The 23,041-nt window shown below is 40.1% G+C and overlaps 1 protein-coding gene across 1 annotated transcript in view; it reads right to left on the minus strand.

Annotated features, from left to right (window-relative positions):
• CAP2 (cyclase associated actin cytoskeleton regulatory protein 2) overlaps positions 1–13,893 on the minus strand; it is a 67,707-nt gene extending 53,814 nt beyond the window's left edge. Inside the window, exons 1-2 of the mRNA XM_030498002.1 lie at positions 13,396–13,893; positions 2,157–2,281 (exon numbers count right to left, since the gene is read on the minus strand). Coding sequence (XP_030353862.1) covers positions 2,157–2,280 — 124 coding nt within the window. The 5' untranslated portion in view covers position 2,281; positions 13,396–13,893. The remainder of the gene's footprint in view (positions 1–2,156; positions 2,282–13,395) is intronic.
• Between the last annotated feature and the right edge of the window lie 9,148 nt (positions 13,894–23,041).

The raw sequence follows: 23,041 nt of genomic DNA on the forward strand, positions 1-23,041 counted from the left end.
AGCAGTTCACTAAATGGCAATTGTCCTATGCAAAACTAGAAAGCAACTATGCTATTTTTTACTCTTCAATACAGCTAACTCCCAGGAGCACTTACTAGAATTTGCTGTGGGCTGTGCACAGCAATTGAATGATTTGTTTGCAATCCTGCCTTTGCAATGCCATTTAGGAAAACAGGAAAGGTACAGTTCTCCCAATAATTAATTATATATTAATTCAATAATAATTCTAATTATGGAATGATCATTTAGGAGAGGAGCTAATCGTAGAAGAAAGCAACAAATCTCCATTTCCACTAGAGACTTAAAAAGGTCACACTCTGGCTGAGAGTCAATTTTAAAGGAGAAACAGAGACTTGTTCTGTAAGACTGTCAACTCTGCAGTTGCTGTGGATGTTACATGAACCTCTTCAGAGGCACAGTAACACAGGCATACAGAATGGTATTTGTGGCACTATATGTGTATCAGTCGCCCAAACTGAAGAACTGATACAGTCTTTCCTAACTGCATCAGCAAAAGCTAATTCCCAAGTCCCTTTGTGAGACAGCTCTGCCTGGAGATGTAGTGCAGGCTGGCAAGTGCCCCATGGTGCTGCTCATCTCAGTTTCTTACTGCAGTCTCCCAGTGGGTGTGTTTTAAAACCTCACTCCTGTAAGGTTTGTCAGGTGGTTTCTTCTAGGGAGCTGTTGGGATTTTAAGGCTGTGCTTCCCTGCAGGGTGGATCTTTTCACCTGACTGAGCTCATAGGTTAGGCCAAGGATATAGCAATTTTCATGGAAGTACCTCACATGATGAATTCATCTCCTGTTCCGAAAGCAGCACTGGTTCTGCAGTACTGAGCTCTGGATTAATAGACATGCACCTAAATGCACCTCATTACAGGATTGAAGCCTGTATTTTTTAAAAATGTAGATTTCCTAGCAGTGATTGATTTGTCAGTTTGTACATGGATCGTGTCTCTCCATGACTTTGCTATGGTTTGCTATCTGTCTAGGTTTTCTCTGGACTGTAAGCATTTTATTACTAACTCATGTGCTATGGAAGCCTGCTGGAAGACGCTCCCTTCCTGATACAGAAACACACTGCTTTCAGCCAGCTGCTCTACAGCAGCTGCCAGTGTATAGGCACATGGTAAACATGACTTTGGGGAAGGTTCCTCACATGTGTTATTGGGTAAGGGCTGGCATACAGGGATAATAAAGCTGCTGACATATACTGACTTGCTTCTGTGTCAGTAAGGGAGCTGCCTGCAACTTTCTGCTTGTTCTGCAGCTTCTGTACAGCAACTGAGCCCATGCTGGGATGTGCTGTTCTCTGGACAATGCAGGAAGGGCCAAGGAATACAGAAAGCAAAGGACATGAATCTAATAGAAGGATATATTTTCGAGTTCTGGGTGAAAAAACAAGCTCTGGAGAAAGGAGAGGACACTCTATTGAATCAACATTGTAATTGCCATGTTTCTAAGATTATTTACCCTGTAAAATTCAGGAACAAATAATTAAGGAGTGAAAAAATATGATTTGGTGACGTGATGTAAATAAATGAAGATAGACTTTTTTGGTGTATTCTCTGATGTGGAGAATACACCTTCCTCAATATCCACTTGAGGAAGGAAAGCTGAAGAGATAACAATGTAAGGCCATGGATGTGTGGCAGCTCTTAGTGAGAAAATGCCTATGAACAAACTAATATTTGATTAAGGATATTAAACCATTCAGTGAAGGAGGTCCACACTGAGAAATTCAGAGAGCTGGCAAACAAACTTAATGTTCATACTGGTGACTTTTTCAGGAATACTTATGATGTAAATTTTGGGGATGTCTCATTTATTCTGCTAATTTGGCTCGAGCAGACAGTTTCATCTGGTAAATTATCACAGTATAAATGCCAAAATGGAAAGAGTGATAAAGCTTGAAATACGGACAGTATATTTTAGAGACTAGTCAAATCTTGTATTTTCTAGGCTATATTCATTTAGAATTATGCATACAACTAAGCTTGCCACATGACTTTTCTAAATTCATTTTTAAAATACTACTTCCTTTTGATACAGAATTTGTAGGGGGTGGGATTACACTCCCTCTTAGAAGACAAACACGTGTGCTACTTGCAATTTTTTGATAACAGAGAGGTGGTACTTCAAAAAACCAGACTTACTTCCATTGACTCCATTGATGGCATCACACTCCATTCCACCAGCTCTGTGTGAGTCTGAAAATAGTGATTCAAGTCGAGTCACTGCTTTCTCCAGTCTCTCCATCAAACCATGATTCTCTGCCATTCTGAAAAAAAAAATCATTAAGGATAAAAACAGTGTTAGGTGCCTCTGAGTAAAGCCGATGCTTTACTTCATGTTACAGTCCTGTTCATCTTGGGGCTTTATCTTTATCAGCTTTTATGGTAAAACTTGTATTTCTGAAGTATTGTCTTTCTGGCGTATAAGCAGCTGCAGCGAAGCAGCTGACATACAGTAACTTGCTTTGTCAACAGGGCATATGATCAGCACTCAGCCCGTTTTTCTTTGTAAACTGCAAATTCAAAACACTGCTAGCGTAGCTTTGGACAGTCTATATGTGGACAATTCATGACAAATGTCTGTGTATGCTCCCAATCAGATACTGAGATGACTGAAATATTTATATACGTAACTGGTAAAAACTTATGTCTGCAGTGATTTACATCAGCTATTTACAGAGGCAAAAATACAGACGCAGTTAATTCTTGACTGAAAGCCAGACTTTCAATGTATACTTCCTGATTTTTTAAAAGATACATTCTGAAATTTGCCTCAGTCTTTTATGCTTTGTAGTAAGACTCCCACAAGAAGCCAAGGTGGTTTTCTGTTTTATCTGACACGATTCCCATCACTTCATTTTTTTCTAAGGAAAGTACCTGATGTGAATCAGTGTGTCCCAAGGTTTTTAAATCATGCAATAATGACCTTTTGGAAAAAAAAATAAAAATCCAGGGGCCTGCTTGTACAGTACTGCTACAGTGCTTTTGATTTTAAATTAAGTAGAAATTAGGTTAAATTTTTAGCAACTCACATATTACTTTCTTTGCCCACAATGTGATTATCTGCTCTCTTATATGTGAGGAAGTGTAGGCATTGACATTTTTGAATACTAGCCAATGCCTCAGTGAACACACTGCTATCTATATACACCTCAGACTGAGAAACGGTTATGTAAGCAAAGACAAAGCTATGTTTAAATCCCTGATCATTTAATGTATAAGTTTAACATACATCTTCCTCACTTAAGGTTGTGAGTGTTTTATTCTGCTAAGTGACATACATACAGTAAGGAGGGGTGGGGGTGGGGGGATGATTTATGGTTCTTGATTGACATGATCCCTGTGAACATCTGCAGCTCAGCTCCCACACTAGACTACATCCCCTGCCCAGCACTGGGGTGTGGGGGCAATGGGACAACTTGCATTCCCAGCTGGGGCAAGCAAGTAGTGGAGTCCCTACCCACAAGATATTGATTGCTGTATGGCTTGTAGACTAGAAAAGCTAGGTGTACCTGGAATATATGTGTAAATTCATAAACTATCCTGCTAAAAGTGCTAGTATCTCAGAGATTCCAAGAAACTGTGCAATACTAGCAACCAAAACAAACATTGCGGCTTCAGTGTCCCCATGCTCAGGGGAGAATCATAGAATCATAGAATAGTTAGGGTTGGAAAGGACATTAAGATCATCTAGTTCCTAAGTATTATAATTAAAAAGTAAAGTAACATGAAAAGAAAGGGGTTTTTTTTACAGATTAGTATTAATAAATCTTATGCATGAAAATAATAATAGTAATTTTATTTTTAACATGTATGTGTGAGAAAAGATTAGCTACTAGGACTGTGGAAACACATGCAGAGCCCTTGCGCTGAGTCATGCTGCCTGTCAAACAAGGTGGGACCTTCAGACTTCACTCTATAAATATAATGAGGTTTGTGTTTGACCTAAAAGTGAAGCAGAAGATTTTAGTGAGAAACCCTTTGGAGAACCATTCTCATGAGAAAGCTTTATCTGGAATTTATGGGGTTTTCCTATTTACATTAAACAAAAAGCAAACCCACAAAAGAGGATGACATCAGACAGTGTGCATATAAACACTGTCAAAATTCAGAGGGGCTCTCACACTATCCAGTTTGAAAAATCAATGATTTTTTTCCCCCCCCAGAAAACCGCCTTAACTTGTAAGGTTACAAATATCTTGGCAGGAACGAGATGAAGGTTTCACGAGAGCTTCTGAAATGTTCGAAGTTTTGTAAGAATATTAAACCTTTTCTTAAAATAATGCACTGTTAATCCTCAAAAATATTATGGACACATTCTTTTCACATTTCACCCTGCTACATAAAAACCTAAAATGATATCTGTTTTAAGAGTTATGTTTTAAACCAGTCTAAAGTCAGGCTAGTCTAACATAGCATACTAACAGTCAACTCATTTCATCAGTATATAAACGTGTATTTCCAGTATAGTTCCTGTTCCTGTGTTTATTTGAAAATACAGTGTGGTAGATTGTTTTTTTTCACCTGCCTTAAAATTTTCCTTGGTGGCATGTACAAATTTCTTTGGAAGACCTGTTACTTTTTGATTCTTCAGCCTGATTTTGCCTGTGGAAGGCCACAATTGTTTGATTACAAACCCAGGGTGTTTGACTGCATACACTTAGAGGTCTGAGGAATCTCACAAATGAATGGACACATAATGTTCTACCCAACAAACTATCCTCTGTAAAATGCTAAGAATATGGATTACAGTGTCAGTAGCTCAAGGGAATAACCCAACTCAATAACCCTATGGACTTTTTACATAACACTTCCCAGTTGCAACATAGTCTTTTGCTCACTATATTCTTCACAGCTTTATTCTGTTCCCATTAACTGGAGAACTACAATGTTATTCTTCCAAAAGCAGGTATCACCAGCAAGGCAATTACAGAATAATATATTGTTATAATCTTCTTAGACAGAAGTAGGAACCATTTTTACCATAAAATTAGGGATACCAGGGGTTTATTGTTTTTATAAGCAATATTGTACTTAAAAACTACTCAAACATTATGTTTACACTGAACCTACCTTTTTATTTGTGTACTTATAGATTCACAACTAAATGGTATTTGCATCTATACTTTTATATAAGCATGAACGTAAGTATACACATAGGTATCCCTGTCATATATGAATAAAGTGCAAGTATACTTTTACCATTACTGTATATAACACTACAAGAGCAAATCAATTGTACATGTAATAACCTTATATTTACACTTTGCTTTACCATCAATTGACTATCTTACAAACAAGACTGGAATTAATGCTACTGTTCTGAGGACTCCACTGAGCAATAGCATGACAACTGTCTTCACCCGTTCTTAATCTAAATATTGACATCTTTGCCTATATTTAGGGATTCACATATTATGACAACCTTCAGCATTTTCCTGGCCTATATTCAGCCATTGCTCTGATTACTTATCATTCCACACTGCGCTCTGCATGGTCAAACTGACACCAAGAAGCCATAGCTCAAAAGGAGTCAGAACACAAGTGGTACAGCTTGACTGTGTGAAGATACTGTCTGTGGATATAGCATCAGAGCTTATATTATAAATAAATAGTAAGACTGGGCTACTTACAGAGCCAAATAAAACCTTTGCATGTCAATGAAAAGTAAAGAGGATGTAAATACATCTATGGGATGCTTCCACTCCCATAAAACACATTTTTACATGAAGATAGATTCTCTACCTCATCTCTACTGGGATTTTAATTAAAGTTTTGATCTCGAAGTGGATTATTTGGGTTAATCATGTATCTTTCCCAGCGCTGATGCTCACCACTTATAAGGAGTTAAAACCAATAGTGCTTCAACTCCCATATAATCCTGTATTCAGTTGCTCTCTTGGTGGGGAAGTATGCTGTCCTTCACTGAAAATAAGGTCAACTGAGAGCCAAGAAAGGTTTTAACCCACAGCTACCGACAATCATTTAAAAGTTTACATTGTTAACTGTCTCTTGTGCACAAAAAATAAGAGGGAGGATCCACAGATCTGCTCTGTTTACTGTTAGTGATATCTTTTTTGAGAGTGTTAAAGGTATGTGGTAATTCTACCATCTGTTGTTTCTTTCCCAAAAGCTGTGAAGCCAAAACCAGGTAGAACAAGGCATGCTGAAGACCAAAAAGATCTCTTTTTATAGACAGACCTTGGGAGATCATTGCTTTTCTCTCCAGCTCTCTCAAAGCATCTTTTATCTATTATCAAGGGGAAAACAACCCTTTGTCTATAGACTAAAATTCCCTGACATACTCATCCCAAACACCAATCAAACTAGAAGCCAAAACACAGGTATTATTCCTGCTATCACTGAATGTGATTTACAACAGAGGACCATATTGCTCTGTCTCAAGAAGAAACAAGCTGTAACAAGCCCACAGGGAAAAGCAGTACAGTAGCATAAGGGGAAACAGTAAATGTGATGATTTACTAGGCAGGTAAAAATGGCAGTTTTGAACACAGGAATGGTGCCACCCTGTAAAGTATGATATTATTCTGACAAACATCAGCAAGAGATCATATAAAGATTGTTTTACTTCCTATCACACTTTCAGTTTAGAAGAAAAAGCAGCAACTTGTTAGTTTTCTTTTTTTCTCCCCTGAGTACCAGCCCTTCCGCATTCACCTAGCATCTGAAAAATTAAGCCAGGTCTCACTCATGCTCATCATCTTGAGATTCTGCAGGCCAGATTTTGCTTTTCATTTCTATGCCAAAAAAAGGGCAGATGCCTAAAACAGGCAGCACTGTGGCATTTTAATTGTATCTAACATTCCTACACAGCCTGGAAAATCACAGTCTTATTCAAAGTATAGCAGCCTGCATATGCGCTTTCTCTCCTAGTCTTTTAATAAATTGGTACTGAGATACAAAATGAAATATATAAAAACCTAGATTGCCAGCTGGTACTATCAGAGAGCCAGCCATGAATGTTTTATAGATCCAAAGAACTGTGTCCTCTAAGAGTTCTTCTGTACAATATATAGCAATATTTATCAAGGAAGGGGAAATTCATATGCATTCCCCAACATCCCCTCCAATTATAAAAGCATCTTACGGAGCTTAATTTCTGAAAAAGACACAGCCAGCTTGAGCCTGAAATGGCTGGCTTTCCTACACCACCATTCAAACATGTGTACCAACTCCAACCTGTGCTGAGTGGGCAGTCTTTTTGCCACCCTTGGCATCAGACCCAAATTCCTGCTGCATACCATTCTCGTCCAGACAACGAAAACCCACTCGTTCTCATTCCCAGGCAGAGCTCAGAAGCAGCCAGGTACTGGCTGAGTGGTAACACGGAGCCCCTGAAGCTATCTGGGTTACTAGCATAAAAGATTTTGATTGGAGAATGTAAAGCAAAGGAGTATTGGTTAGAAGAAAGCGTGTGTTGGTAGACAGACAGAAACGTTACCTTGTATGGTTTGTGGTTTGTTTCCCATTAGCTGTATGGGAGGAATGTAAACAGAGGCTTGTCAAACTGGTGTCAAATTGGATTAAACCAGAAGACCTCTCAGTAAAGCCCTCTGTGAGGAGAATGATCCAGGGTTCAAATCAGAGCTTTTGGTGACCTTTTTTTCTTTTTTTTCCCCCAGATCTGGTACAAGCTTCTTTGGAAGCAATGCTCTTTGAAGTATATATTAAAAAAATATATTTTTTATCCCAGTAAAAGATACAGTCTTGTATATCTAACAGTATTACAACTTCAACATCATTTTTTTTCCCACCTTTTTCTGTCCAAATGCACATGTTACACCCAGAATAGCAAAAAGACAAAAATGTCAGTGTGACTTCTACTTTTTGTGGATGGGTGTACCATTTTGACTGATAGGTTGGTTGGAAGTCTTGGCTGGCTCTAGGATACTCATCATAAAATATGTCTGTCTGTAGCTCAATGTGCATGCTACAACAACTGATATGCTGAGTCCTCTACTGCTGTGCATAAGAATGTGCTACCTAAATTATCTTGTCTGTGGACTTCACTCTTTGGCATACCCTCTGTGTTTTTAAAGGGTTATTTTTTATAAGCAAAAAGATTTTTGTGTAGAAGAGAGAAAAGCAGGTTCATGTTGAACCTCCTCCATTTAACCTAAGTTTTTTCCTTTGTCTTGCTTTAGGCTATTGGTACCAGAAAACATACTCTTCTGTTTGCACTCGGGCTCTTCCTCTGCTTCTCTCCCTCTACCAGTGATCAGGTTGCTGTCTACAAAAACATGCAGGAAAGGAATGGATGCATTTTTCTGTCCCACTGTTTAAAAAACATTAGAAACCTGCTTTGTAAAACAATCTCTATTTTGACAAGTACCCCTAAGACTGCCAACACATTTCAGATTTCTTATCACATCCCAGTTTAGTCTCATAATTATGGGTGAGCAACTGCACACGTCAAGCTGCGTGTCTACAAGTGAATGTAATAATAGCATGGACTGTGGTTAGGCCTCTCATAATTTAATAAGAATTATTTAAAATATGTAATGTGTTCATGTATGTGCTTAGTATCTTCTGGAATATCAGTTCAGTTTCTAATTATGTGTAAATTCTATGAAGAACTCCTATCCCTTGCTGAATAATTTTAACTGTCTTATCAATTTTGTGATCACAAAGAACAAGTTCATCATTTAATGATATACTGAAGCAGTCAAGACTTGACAGTCTGTGTAAGCATGATTGACTTAAAATAACCAAAGCAACCCAGTTTCTAAGTACATTCTCTTATTCTTCTTCTGCTTCCTTTTTATGTCACCATTGCTCCTAGTCTTTTTTCTAGGTTTTATTCTCTTCTCTCCCTCCAATGAAGTGTAAGAGTTTCAGTATCTCTCCAATCACGAGGAACACAATGTCCTTAGCCACCTCATTTACTATGTATTAGTGTGGTGCTCTTCATGTAATCAAGCATCCTAAAGGCCTTACAAGCCATTTAATTACCTGTCACAAGTCCAATTACTGTATGTAAGCAGGCTGCCTTGCTGAACCAAGAAAATACTGCATGCAGGCATTGACTTTATTTGTGCTTCGGTTCAGTTCATAATAACTGAACAGTAAGATTCTTTATGCTACAGTTCCAATCAAATTGAATTTGCACTCTTTGAAAGGGTAAACTCCACAGAGTACAAACCTTTATGGGGTGTTTCAGTACTTCTGGGATGTGAAAGGAGAAAAGCAAAGCAAAGGGGGAAGTTAAAACTAAGCAGGCAACGTTGCAAGCTCTAAAAACACAAACTATGAAATGACTTCTGCAGAAGAGATGAGACTAGAGTTATTCAGTACCAAGGTTAGTAATGGTTTTGTTTGCATGGCCTTTCACAACACTTCCACACCCTACTTCTCATGCATATCCATATGACAACAAAGCCTGAATAGCTGGGCTCTTTTTCTCAGACATGTTAGCTAGGTGCACTCAGTGATGGTGTCACGCTCATCGTGGCTTCCCTGATCAGCCTGTGGCCCTTCTTCCAGTATGGCAGCAGCCATTTGATTACTCCCTTTTCTCTGCAGCTCATTTGCAATCTTTATTCATCGCAAAAACTCAAGGCCTTTGGCCATCACCCATTTTAAAATTCAACCCACTGATTCTGCAATACTGCAATACTGCTAGCACTGCAATGAGATGTGCCTTTGCTTCTGATTCGGGATGAAATGGGCCACCTGCTACTAAAAAAGACCTTTCTATTTCCTGCTATAACCTGGTTACTACTTAGAGGTCCTGAGTTTTAATGATAACCCATGCAACCTTGCTCATTTACAAGATGTGAGACATTCAGCTCTTTATCCCTCCTCTGTTTCAGTGTGAGGTATTGTGAAACCCAGAAATATCAAACTGGACCCATCCTAGATGCTTGTAAAGTTAGCCTTTGCTATGATGGTTCCTTTAGAGGACCCAGAGCTGTTAGGTGAATTACTCTGCTGTGTCTTCTCTCTAAACACTGACAGTTTACACACAGAAATATAAATCATTCTTTGCATTCCTTCCAAAAAGCAGTTGAGTATTTAATACAAAACATAACATTAATGCATAAGATCTCAGCATGTCTTCTTGGAAAAATATGACACTAATCCACTATGTACTTGAGCATTTACCTTTTTTTTAATATATGTTACAAGAGCATCAAGCCCTTGATTCCCATCATACTACTACTAGCATACTACTACTGGTATTTTGGATTTTGCAAGCAATTTCTTTAGCTTGCTGTTCTCTGAAAAATTGTGGGTCAGACAGTGCAATTTCCATTAGCACATACTCAGGAAAGTAGTCTCAATGGGACCTTTTTTAGTAACAAAGAGTCCCTGAAATTTGACATAGTCAGAATACATTACATATGCAGGTGAAATGAAGACAAGAATAGCTAGTGTGTGTATGCACTAAGGCATGTCTTGCTAACATGGTGACATAAAGTCTTGCTAACATGGTGACAAAGATCACAGCGGTTGAAGATTAAACACCGAAACCCGTACTGTTGCTGAACTAGCTGAATCAGCATAATCTCTGCCATAGATGCAGCTGTGCTTATGTGTGCTTTTGTCATTTCAATGTGCACTGCTTAATAAAGGTGTTGATGTTCTGGTATAGTTCTAGCGGTGACATTCTGAAGAACAGCTTAGCCTTTACAGTTCAAAGCATTTCTTGTTTGAAGGGTCAGTAAACCACATCTGCCCAAATTACTCATTTTCCAGAAATACTCAAGCAACTGGAGCTGATTCTGTACCTCAGGAAAATGACAAGTCCCCAATTGCTCCCACTATTGTAAAATACTTAAAATTTAGAGAAAGGAATTAAAATTATTTATGTCTATTAGGGGTGCTTCATCAAGCAAAATCTTTTAACCAGTTCATAACAAAATGGTTATGATCATACTGTGATCATTTATATCTGATTTATTGTAGGTGTTCCTTTGATTTTGCCCCAATAAGCATGATAAGCAAAGAATCTTCCCTTTCATACAGTCAGATGTTCTACTGGGCAGCAACTGCAACTATTGAGTTTGTTCCTGTTGCACATGATGTTAAAACTCGTGCAGAACCACAAAGAATATTTCTTTAACATATCTGGCAATTCACCATTTTTCTCTCCCAACTTCAAACCACTGGCAACATTATTGTCACTGACAGGCCACAGATTGAAACACGGAAAGATTATGGGATTTGCTCCAGGTAATGTTGCAAATCAATGTCAAAGCTAGGAGCTGAATACAATTCCTCTAGTTTCCAGCCTTCCTTGCTGCACTCTGCTTCTTTTCTAGTACCTACTAACTCAGATTCCCATGAATTTCAGTCCTGGGGGAATGTGCATTTCTTTTCTTTTTTTTTCCTGATTTAGAGTTCCAAATATATTTTACACGGTTAACAAAAATTACACAGTGGGATTAGAAGATCTAACTATGAAGGGGTTTAAAACATGTAATCTTAGTATCCTTGCTCCTTATGGTATACCAAGAAGCACTCTTCTGCACTGAAGTGAGTGCCATAGCTGACCAAGAATAATGAAAACATGTCATAGGTTGGTTCTGCCGTAATAGTAAATAATGCACATCCTCTTCATTTATATTAAGAAAATGTATTTTATTTATTACATTTGGAATTGTGCCTGTCCACCTTCCACATCTGAGCAGCATTCATTTGACAGGGAAGATGCAAATGAATCATAAGAATATCCTGAAGAACAGCATTTTTCAATTTCAAGCCTGAAACAGGCCATACTGTTGTATGTGCCTGGCTTTCCTACAGAAGGTGCAAATGTACTCAAAATAGAAGGAGTGTTATGAAATCCTTGTGTTGAAAATGTATAGAATCAGAAAAAAGTTTATTATTATTTGCATAAGTAATTAAAAGGAAATGGTAGGATAAAATTTCCATAAAATTAGGATATCCAACTTGCAGTAATGTCTTAAGAGGCCAGCTTTGACCACTTCACTATCCTAAATAATTTGAAAAGTTATATTTCTGAAGTAGGACTAGTTTCCTGATTCCAGTCTCACAGAACAATGAAACAAGGTAGTCCATGAACCACTGCCACTTTTGCCTGGCTTAGAAATAAATTAATATAAATTTGCAGGATTGATCCCAGCCAGCCCTCCTGCTAAGCAGACTCCTTCCCACTCTTTCCTAATGGACTGGCCTCCATTGGTGCTCTTCTGGAAAAAAAAAAGAACATTTTCCATCATTGGAAAATAACCACACTTAGGTAATGCATATGAAGAAAGCTTGCTTCCCCCAGATGGTCTTTGTTTTTAAGACTGCCCCTAAACGTTATGAAATCTGGATTTTACTTGATAAAAATCCTCCCTGTTGATGCTCTGTAGCAATGTCCACAGCAAAGGACAGGGTTCACATTTTTAGGTAGGGTCACAAGAAGTTCTCGGCTTTGTGCTGGCTGTATCTCTGGGGGAGTACCCCTTTCAGATGTCAAGTTATTGCAAAATGCAGCATCTCGGCTTCACGGTTCTTCATATCTGCCTTCCTCTTGCCACCTCTGAACGTCGCCTTGTGTTTGCAGAATCCCTTATTTGTATAAAAAGGTATATATTCTGTCCTCAGGTCTCTCACCCTAGGATGCTGTTTAACCCTTTACTCTGGGCTAAACCCGTAGGCTCCTCAGCCACACACACCTCTGGCTCCGAGGGCGGGGGGAACCAAGGACTCGGAGCCCAGCTGCCCACCAGTCCTGCAGCTGCCTCCCTCGGAATTAGATCACCTTACGCTGATTAAGAGAGTTCAAGGCTGGCATCGCTTGACACAGCCAGGTCTGCATAAACAAGCGGGGGCATTTTTAATAACCTGTCGCAAAGCTGGGCTGCCGGGATGCGGGCCGGGGGCTGGGGCACAGCCCAAAGCACCCCCCGGGAGCCGGGTACGGCTCCGCGGCGGAGGTCCGAGTTGAGCCCCAGAGATGATCCCTCGTCGGCTGTGGTATTTCGCTCGGGTTTCTCCCCCCTCTGATTAATTCCTCCCCGCGGCTCTTGGCACTTATCACCCAGCGGGGCTGGGGGTGAGCCTTCCAAGTGACAGGCGGGGAACGGAGGGGCAGAGCCGTGCTCGGGCCCTCAGCGCGGCCGCGCCCGCGGGGCCCTGACCCACATAGCGCCCAGGGCACTGCCCGCTCAACCAACCGCGCCGCCGCCCTGCAACCCCGGCCCGAGCCCGCAGGCGTCCCCTCACCGCTACCCCCGCCCCAAGATGTCCGCTGTCGCCGCGGCCGGGCCCCGCTGCCCCACCGCCGGCCGCAGCGCACCCGCGACCCCGGCCGCGCCGCGCCGGGCCCGCCCCAGCCTGCCCGGGCCAGAGGGGTCGGCCGCTCCCCGCATCCCGCCCCTCCCGCCGCTGCCTGCTCTTGAGTTACCTGTTTTGATGACCAGTGTAGGCTTTTTTTTCTTCCCTTCCTCTCTGCAATGAAAATCCGTGACCGGTCACTCGCTCCCCCCTCCCTCGCCTCGCCGGTGCTCTCCCTCCTCCTTTTCCTCCTCCTCCTTCTCCTTCTCCTCCTTCTCCTGCTTCTCCTCCTTCTTCTTCTCAGCTGGAGCCGGTGTCAGTCAGTCACATCAGCTGCCCGGGCAGGCAGGGAGAGAAATGCCCAGCAGCTTCCGGGAGTGCCAAATAAAGACAAGTCCAGAAAGAGAGAGAGACGGTGGCAGAGATGGAGAAAGCAAGCAAAAAGTGGGTGGAGTGTGAAAATGAACAGAGAGAGGCAGAGGTTTCTCGGCAGCGGTGGTGGTGCGGCTCGGAGCCTGAGAGGAAATGGCAGTGGCGGAGCATCGCGGAGAAGCCGGGCAGAGCGCAGGCACCCAGCGTAGGGGCACCCAGGGAAGGGACACCCAGGGCTGCAGGCGGGGTGGCCCTGCTTGGCCATCAGGCACAGCTCGGGTGAGTGGGAAGTGCGCACCCCACGCCACACCAGCCCAGCCCGTGCTGGGAATGGAGAGTGGCTCCACTGTGGAGCCAGCAGACCCCTCACAGGGCAGGGAAGGCTGAGGGCAGTGTCATCTACACCAGGGTAGTTCATTGTCTACTCCGAGCCGGACTAAACTGAGCCAAACCAGTCACTGCCATAGCTGGGCCCACAGAGGGGTTGCTGCCTTCATTCAATGTGCTCACGAAATCAGGACTTCTCTCACCAAGCAGACCCTTATGCCTAGGCCTCACTTGTCAGGCTCCATGGGCTGCCCCCTCATCCGTGCCCGTGGTTGAATGGGAGCGCAAATGTTTTGCAGTTATGTGATGCTGGTCACCACATGGTCCCAAGGGGCAGATCATCCACCTGAATCTGCTTCACCTCCAAGTATCAAAAGAGCTGGCTGTCTGCACAGAAGTTATGTAAGAAAACCATGAATTCATGGCCTTTGAAGGAACAGTTTGCTCTTGAATAGAAAAATAATTCATTAGTGATAATAAAAACGACCACATATTTTTCAGGTCAACTATGTGGTTGTGCAAAAATCAGTAGCACTTTTCCTTATCAAACACATAGCTTATTTTAGGAGACTTTGTGTTTCATTTCTGATGGTTTGACAACAGCACTATAAATTACAGAACATACAGATTTGTTTTAATTGTGCAGCAGTTAAACTGGGGCTGAGGAAACTCAAAGTCGTATTTTAACAAGGATGCCATGGTTAGCAGCAGCTCACGGACCTCCCATACCTAAAGACAGCATTAAGCAATAGCAAGCTGACTCCAGGGGTCTGCCTGGAAGCCAAACTCACTAGCGCAGGCAACATAATTGGCACTGGAACTTGCAAAAAACTCACTTCCACAGCTTTCTATACGCAGTGAAAAGAACTACCTCTCCTTGGCAGGTACACACAGCCAAATGAAATCAAAAGAACAGCAGGTTTTAAACCAGAGGGTCTTGCCAAACCTTCCAAAAGAGAAAAAGGTAGTATGGAATTGAAGACCTGATTGCGCAAATGCAGAGAACACAGAAATTACTTAAGCAAGAAACAAGCCCAGGAGAACTCTTTCTGGAAAGAAAACCCCAAAGGATTAAGAAACTGTGAGACTACTACATCTAGATTAAAGGTCAAGGTGCAATATTTCATAGAGCTCAGAGAGAAGAAAACATCCCAACACCTGTGCAGTGTCAGCATGTTAAGTTGGAAGTTTAGGATGATAAATGCAATTGAATTTCTGTAGAATGTCAATTTAATTTGAGAGAAATGTACTGTAATTAACTGACAAGAAGTTTCACAAACTTTTACTGTAAGAGTACAGTCAAGCACTCCACATCATCCTTTTACATCACAGGCACGCAGAAAAGAGGGAAAAACCATTGGCCATTTCCTGAGTGAGTTGAGGTTGTTCAACCTGGAGAAAAGAAGACTCTGGGAAGACCTTATTGTGCCCTTTCAGTTGTTAAAATGGGCCTATAAGAAAGATGGGGAGAGACTTTTTAGCAGGGCCTGTTGCAATAGGATGAGGGGTGATGGTTTTAAACTAAAAGAGCTGAGATTCAGGCTGGATGTGAGGAAAAAATTTTTTACAATGAGGGTGGTAAAATCCTGGCACAGGCTGCCCAGAGAGGTGGTGGATGCTCCATCCCTGCAGACATTCAAGGCCAGCCTGGATGTGGTTCTGGGCAACCTGATCTAGTTGAAGATGTCCCTGCTCGTTGCAGGGGGGTTGGACTAGGTCACCTTTGAAGGTCCCTTCCATCCCAAACTATTCTAGCTTCTATGATTCTGTCTGTGGGAAGACTTAGGAGGCTATCAAACTGGCAGATGCCCTACATGTTTAAAACAAGTTCCCTGTAACACATTCCCCCTCCCATCTTCTAGTGCTTTCTTTATAAAACAAACAAGTTATCTTTTCTCCTCCCCAAGAGTATGTTGCCAAACTTAAAAGGCTAAGACTAAGGTAAAGGGAACAATAAGAAGTGATAAATTTAGTAAGAAGGGAAAAAAGGGAGATTCAGTAATTGTAAAGTGACCTCATAATACAGAGGAAACCCAGTGGAAAGTAAAGATGTAAGATTCAGCGCCTGACAACATTAGACAAGCGAGCCTTGCAGGTTCTATGTAGATAAAGGTTATCTTAAAAGGTGGTTCTATAAAGAACTTCGTAATTATTAACTCAGGCTGAGCAACAGCCCATAAAGAGAAGAAAGGAATGACAGACGTGCAAATTTTGGACTTTGCAATATCTTGTATGTGCAAAAATACTGACTGGATGCCATGCTATTGTTTCATCCCATCAAGAAAAAAGAAGGCTCAGACAGCAGGAAAAAATATGTTTTGAAAATGCTTGGCATTGGCATCAAGTGAAACACTGAGCAAGGAATGACTGAAAGATCAGACTTTGGGCTGAGTACTTTGCCTTCAGTCTAACAATGTATTAATGTATTTGCTTAGATTTATGTGCAGAAAATGCATTGATGCCAGTGATTGCAACAATGAAAGTTAAAGGGTTTTATTTGTATACTTGTTTTTAGTGGGGACAGGGTCACCAACTTCAGGACCCAAACATTCAAAAAACCCTTACAATTCCAGTTTATGCTATAGTCCTCCTGAAATTGAGAGGAGCTCTTCTTATGCAAGAAGTGCAGTGATAGTCCTCTTGTGGGAAGTCACCCCATTAAAATATAGTAGCCCATGGAGCGTAGTCCATGGCATCTAATAAACTTTATAAGTTTTTGTTGTTTTTTATTTTGCTGCTGCCATCAATCTGTGCCAAGGCTGGCATGTTTTATTCCCTTTTATAGAAGAATCTATTTCTGAAGTTGTGCAGGGATCCCAAAGTACATGTCAGAGGCTGTAGAGATAGGCTATCAAAATCTCTATAGAATGACAGCATTGTAACCTACTTAGGAGAAAATACTCTAGTGCATCTTTTATTTGCATATGTGTTTTTCACCAAGGAAAATTCTGGAAAATGTTAATGCTTACCTTCCCAGTATTTGTTGAAAATGGATTTTCAATGTATATGATTGTAAAATTTCCCTATTGACATAAGTTGCATCTAAATGATTCATAGATGCATCTATATCATTCATAGATTTTGGAGACAACCACAAATATTGTCACTCATTTCCCTGATTTTATGAAGTCTGTCTTTGCTGGGGCAATGCAGAAAATAATAACATTAATTAAAATTGCACAAGCACTTACTGATGTGAAAATAAATTGGAATATCATGTGAATATCTTGGTAACGTGACTTGCTAGATCTGCTTCAATAATATTGGAGTGCATTCAGGACATCTGAAGATGCCTTTTGCTTACCAAATCTGCTGTTTAGTCTACAGAATTTGAAAAATGGCATATACCTAATTAACTAAATGGATCTGTGAAGAGCACTTTGTGGGTATCTTCTAGAGATCAAGTGTCAAAACACTCAGGAAAAAAAGGGAAGATTCTGCCAAAGAAGTGGAGTATTTCTCCTCTTTCAAACTAGTGTGAAATAAGGCTGAATCTGTCATCATTCAATCGGATCAGCTGTAAAGTAAGGCAGATCTAAATTAAATTTAGTTTCACAGTTGTCACTCTACTGCTTTTTTCTCTCTTCTCTGTATTCTTTCTTATGCAGTAAGCTCGGGGGGTCGCTTCTCATTTCATAAGTGTACATTAATTAGTTGTATGCATCTTTTTAGGCATGGCAACATAAAAAGTTAAATAATAAGCATGTGCTTATTATTAAGTATGTGAGTAATGGCATCCCCATGTAGCAGAGCACTTAGGCATTCAGTTGTATTTAAGCAGCTTGTCGCATCAGGATGGAATTACTCACTTGTTTAGAATTCAGTATACGTTTAAGGGCCTTGCTGGATCCAAGGGGAAAAAGTCCTGATCTTACAAATACTAATCATTGTGACTGCTTTTACTGGTGGTAGTTTTGCTGTTTAATTTAGTTCTGTGCAGCTGTTCTTTTGGGAAAGCTACTCAGTGAATATTGTAGGCTTGGGCCTCAGTTCTGTTGAGGATTTACATTGCCCAATCTATTTATAATCATGAGATACAGGCTTCTGTTGTATTTTTGCTAAAAATTGTGTTTTATACAGTGCTGGGGTTTGAGATGGATCTCAAGTGAAGTTTCGCATTTTTCCTTTAATTATAGGCAGAAATTTGCAAGGAACTTAGAGTGAGAAGGATTTAAGTGAGGGAGGAAGGAAAGCAAAATTTTCAAGTGTGTGAGCGTGGTGTTGTGTCACCTTGAACTACTCTTTTGCTATGTATGAAACTGATGGAAGCAGAAGTCAAAAGGAATGATGAAGTCTTACTCATTGGTCAATGTTAGTTTTCCTGTTTTAGAATCGTTAGCTTCTTAGTTCTGTTTTCATCTTTCTTTTAATCTAGGCAGCAAGGGATCCTTTAAGAGACTGGCAGCGTCCTCAGGTTACACATCGGCACAACTAAATGAAGTGCGATACTGCTTCCAGCTTAGTAAGTAAATATACAGTTCAGCTTTGACAGAGTTTCAGGACAGCTTTACTGTGATGCTGGGCCACCATTCTATCCCCAAATGTGAGCTGTGAAGTATCTTAGTAGAATAATTGCATCTGTTTAAATGTCAGTGCTCTTGACCTGGTCATTGTCAGTAATCCAGCTGTGTCTGAGGAAAATGCAAGCGTACCCAAATGCTACCAAAAGTCAAAACCAACTAAAAATGTTTTGTGGTCTTCTTCATGCCACAGCTTCTTTGACTCGTTCAAATTGTCCGAGCATCCTTAGGAGCTCCAGTCACTTTCAGAATATGTGAATGGGTCAGGCATGAAAGCGTGGTGCCTTACCCTGTTTTCTTGTGGCTGCAGTTTTCTCTTACTAGACGACATTCTTTTCCTTGTTGTCTGCTGCTATGTTTCTTTCATCACCATGTGTATGATGACATCAATGCCATGACCAGAGCTTGCCGAGACTCGTTGCATCTACATCACCAGTAAAATGCATCAGTCCTCTTCATGCACTATTCTAGTGGTTAAAATCCCTCGCCTAATGTTCAGTAAGAGTAATTTCTGCTTATTGCGGAGGATGTTCTGCCATGGCTTACTTTTCTTCCCAGTAAATCCAGGTTGCAAATATTTTTTCAGCCCCTACAGGTAGGAAGTATAGAGCCAGCTCTAAACTTTCTCCTGTCATGTCTTACTAATGATTCCCTGAGATCAGTGTTCTTGTTGCGTAGGAAAGCCCAGATAGTTGGTGCAGCAGAAGTACTGAAAAATCCAGACACACAGACAACAGAATTAAAACAAAAAAAAAAAAAAAAAAAAAGTTTGGGATATTTGAGATTATTTTTGTTGCTATTTCTGAGATATTGGGGGATAATCAAGTAATGAATTCAGTTTACTATACAGACCACTGGGCTTGTATCTTAATTTTTGTTTGAAATAATTACACAATCACTTGATTCTAGGAAATGGTGCTTTAAGGACAACACCGAATTGTGCAAAATTTGTGGTAAAATCACATAAATTGATAACTTGGTGACAGTTTTTACTGAGAGAACACTTTGTAGGCTATAATCAAACAGCAATGTGGGCAGATAACGAATGTGTATTGTGACAGTTATATATTTAGTGTTGTTCCAAGCACTTAGCTAGACTGTGTCTTATCCAGACAGTGGTTCATAAGTAGCTTAACCTCAATGGCAGTCATTGCAGGCCAAGTAAGTCAAAGAAAGCCCCTTAGGGACAGAATTCCTCTGTTCTTTCACAACAGTTAATTAGCTACTGGGTGACATTTGCTACCCCCTTCTGCCAATGCTGTATCTACCTGGTTTTGTTCATCTCCAAGCTCCTTTGCACTGGATGGGTGAGGAAAGCGAGATAAACACTCAGTCTTTTACGTTGCCATATTCACCATGCTTGGGCTCATCCTGTAAGGAGTCATTTAGCTATTGACCAATACCTTCTGTAAATGCACTTACTACCCTACTATAGAATAGAGGGGTAAAGACCGAGTGTTTTGAATGTGAGTCTTTGAAATCTTTTACTTAGTTCTTGAAAGATACTGAGGTGATATATGCTTTTCCAACACAGGGGCGGCAGCAGCGTGAAATTTCATCTGCTCCTTCAACTTCTCCTTCAGCTGAGGACTTGAAGAGTGAGGATATCTCAGTTTTGTATCCGCCTGCAAAATGAGACTGCTGGCAAGGATCCCTAGGTACAGTACATTACTTACTTATATTAATATGCAGTTTTGTCAGCCTAAATTATTATTTTACAAATGATGACTACCTAGATTTGGTACAAGGAGCTGATCAGGCACAACAGCACAGAGCCTGGCACAGTCATTTACCTTCCATATTCTCCATGGCAAATGAAGTGGCATCTTTTTATTTGATAATATTCTCAGAGCTTTTTAAGACCAGCCCCCTTTTCTAATATCTATCCTTCCCAATACATGTGTTTCCCATACAAATGTGACAGAAGGATTTTCTCTGTTGAGTAGCGAAGGGGTTGTTCTCTGAGAAGAACTTTACAAGTATAAAGCCAAAAAAAAAAGGTTTTAGTGAAGACAAATACTGGTGTAGGCTAGGCTAGACTAGGCTAGGCTAATAATATAATATAATATAATATAATATAATATAATATAATATAATATAATATAATATAAATGATATGACATGACATAATTTCAGTTGGAAGGGACCTACATTAATCATCTAGTCCAAGTAGCCAGATTATCTTCCTATCTTCCTTCCCCCCCCTCCCCCCAAAAAGGGAAGGAAGAGCAAATAATTTAAACTTAATGCCTAAAATGGATTAGAAGCAACTATAAATATTTCACACTGATGGGGTGAAATCCTGGTTCCCCTCAAGTCAGCGAGTGTTTTGTCACTGACTAACAGGGTCAGCACTTCACCCTACATTTCTGAATTAATGTTTCACTTGAATAAATGTAGGGCAGTGATTTAAGTCTCAGAAATATTCTTTTTGTTTGAAATCCAGTTGTTTATTTCATTCTTATTTGCTTGCTTTCCTGTGTTTTCACAGCTCTGTACATATTGCACTGTATTTCTAAGAGCTATCATTTTCTTTAGGAAAGAATATTGTTTGCTCTCCTGAATAATTCATCTTGGAGTTCTCTTTTAATCCTCCATCAAATGTGCCATTCCTGTATCTTCCTAAGGAAAAGAAAGGAAAACAACACTCTAAGGCTCATTTATGAATTAGACCATGAACATTAAGAATATATAAAGCTTTGGTATAAATAAGAACTTCAGTTTAGATTCTGGTTCAGTTATATCAGTACCTCTGAAGCAACACTATTTGTTGTATACAGATTTCCACTAACGTGACAGACATCACAGAGTACGAAAAAAGGAGCATACGAGAGAAACAGGATGAAGATTTGATATTCAGCCTTGAGCTAATCTTGCTGACAATGTATGTAGGAGTTGAAGGAAAACAGAAATGCTTAGAATACAAGATAAATTCAACAGTAAATACAATGCAATTTATAATATTTGGGTAACACACAAATAGTTGATAAAAGAGCTTTTAATCCAATTTCCTGTATATCCTGTTAGGTTAAAATATAAATATTTTAGATGCAAAGGAAAGAACCTAGAAGTTCCTTCATAGGGAATCTGTGGCCCACAAGCACTTGTACGGTCTTTCATTAGATTACGTTTGATGTACCTGTCAGATTAGCAAGAGCCCTTTCAGCACCCCAGCGAGGTTCAGCTCCATCTTGTCCCCCTCTAGTGCACAGCTGCTGAGCTGTGATAGCTCAAAATCTTTGCTGTAAGCAGCTCCAACTCATTTTCCCAGTATAAGATAGACAGGCATTGCAGCTTGTATAAGGTGTTTAAAAGCTGTGTATCTCGTGGTGTTTATAAAATAATAAATAGTAATATAGTTGTATATTGCCATGAAGAATGTACTTACAGAGTCAAACCAGTATTAAAGGCGCACATCTATGCACAGCATATAAAAGGTTGTTGTGTGTGTCTGAGCTGACCAATCCTGAAATAACAGCCTCTTCCAGCCACCAGCTTCGTTCAGCCTTTAATAATCAGCCCAACCTATTTTGCTTACCTGTGGTTGGTTGCCTCAGCATGGTTGAGTGGTTTGTCTGTGGCTTCTGTGACTTCCTGGGTATGTATGTACCTTACGGATAAGCAAAGTTAGGGGCTACATCAGGGGACCTCAGAGGCTCCATTTCATCAGCAGCAAAAAATGAATTGTTGAGTATTCTTTTGTATAGCAATTAATAAAAACACTAAAATAAAATGTGTTAGAGGAACAGTGGAGTGAAATCTTTTTGGGAAATGAAAAAGAAGATGATTCCCACATTCTTGGAACCATAGGCTGACCAACATCATCAGTTGTGGTGAGCAACACATAAAATCCCCTCTTCTCAAGCAGTCCATCAGTATTTGTAACAGTTCAACAGTGTTAATGTGCTAATGTTTAAGAAGTTGGAATATTTCTGAAGTGTAGCTTTCTCAGGAATCCTCATGGTATTCATAGCAGATCTTCCTTAAACTTTTTTTTAGTGCTATTTAACAAACTTGGTAGAGAACCTGATGTGCTCCACATACAGGAGTTTGAGGTTCATTTTTATATTGGTTGTCCTGATTTTTGTGTGATACAGGTACCCAGCCAAAAGGTTGTATGTCTTGCATGGTCATTTACTTGAATTGATAAAAGCAGAACAGAAGGGATTAGTATTTGTTTGCTTTTACTAGTAATTTTGATATTTGTTACTACCTTTTTCCACTCTCCTCTTGTCATTTTGGATGTCAGTTCTAGGGCATTGATTACAACCTTTTTAATGTCTTCATATTCTGAAATGCAAATATTCGTATTCAGTACAACCAAAAGCTAGAATTGAAAGTTAACATGTCACTGTTGGCTGAATGCCAACAAATAACAGCATTAGAACAATTAGTTTCATGTATAAGTTAAAATACACATGTATATTCATGTTTCCTGATACTGACCGGGAAGCTCACATCATCAGAGGTGTTTAGGTCTTTTATGAAAATACATTTCTGTACAGACAGTAGACGGTGGTCAGTGCCAATATGCATCTGTATGTTTCCCAGGGCTGT

The sequence above is a fragment of the Strigops habroptila genome, chromosome 1, assembly GCF_004027225.2.
Source record: "Strigops habroptila isolate Jane chromosome 1, bStrHab1.2.pri, whole genome shotgun sequence".
In the NCBI taxonomy this organism is placed as follows: domain Eukaryota; kingdom Metazoa; phylum Chordata; class Aves; order Psittaciformes; family Psittacidae; genus Strigops; species Strigops habroptila.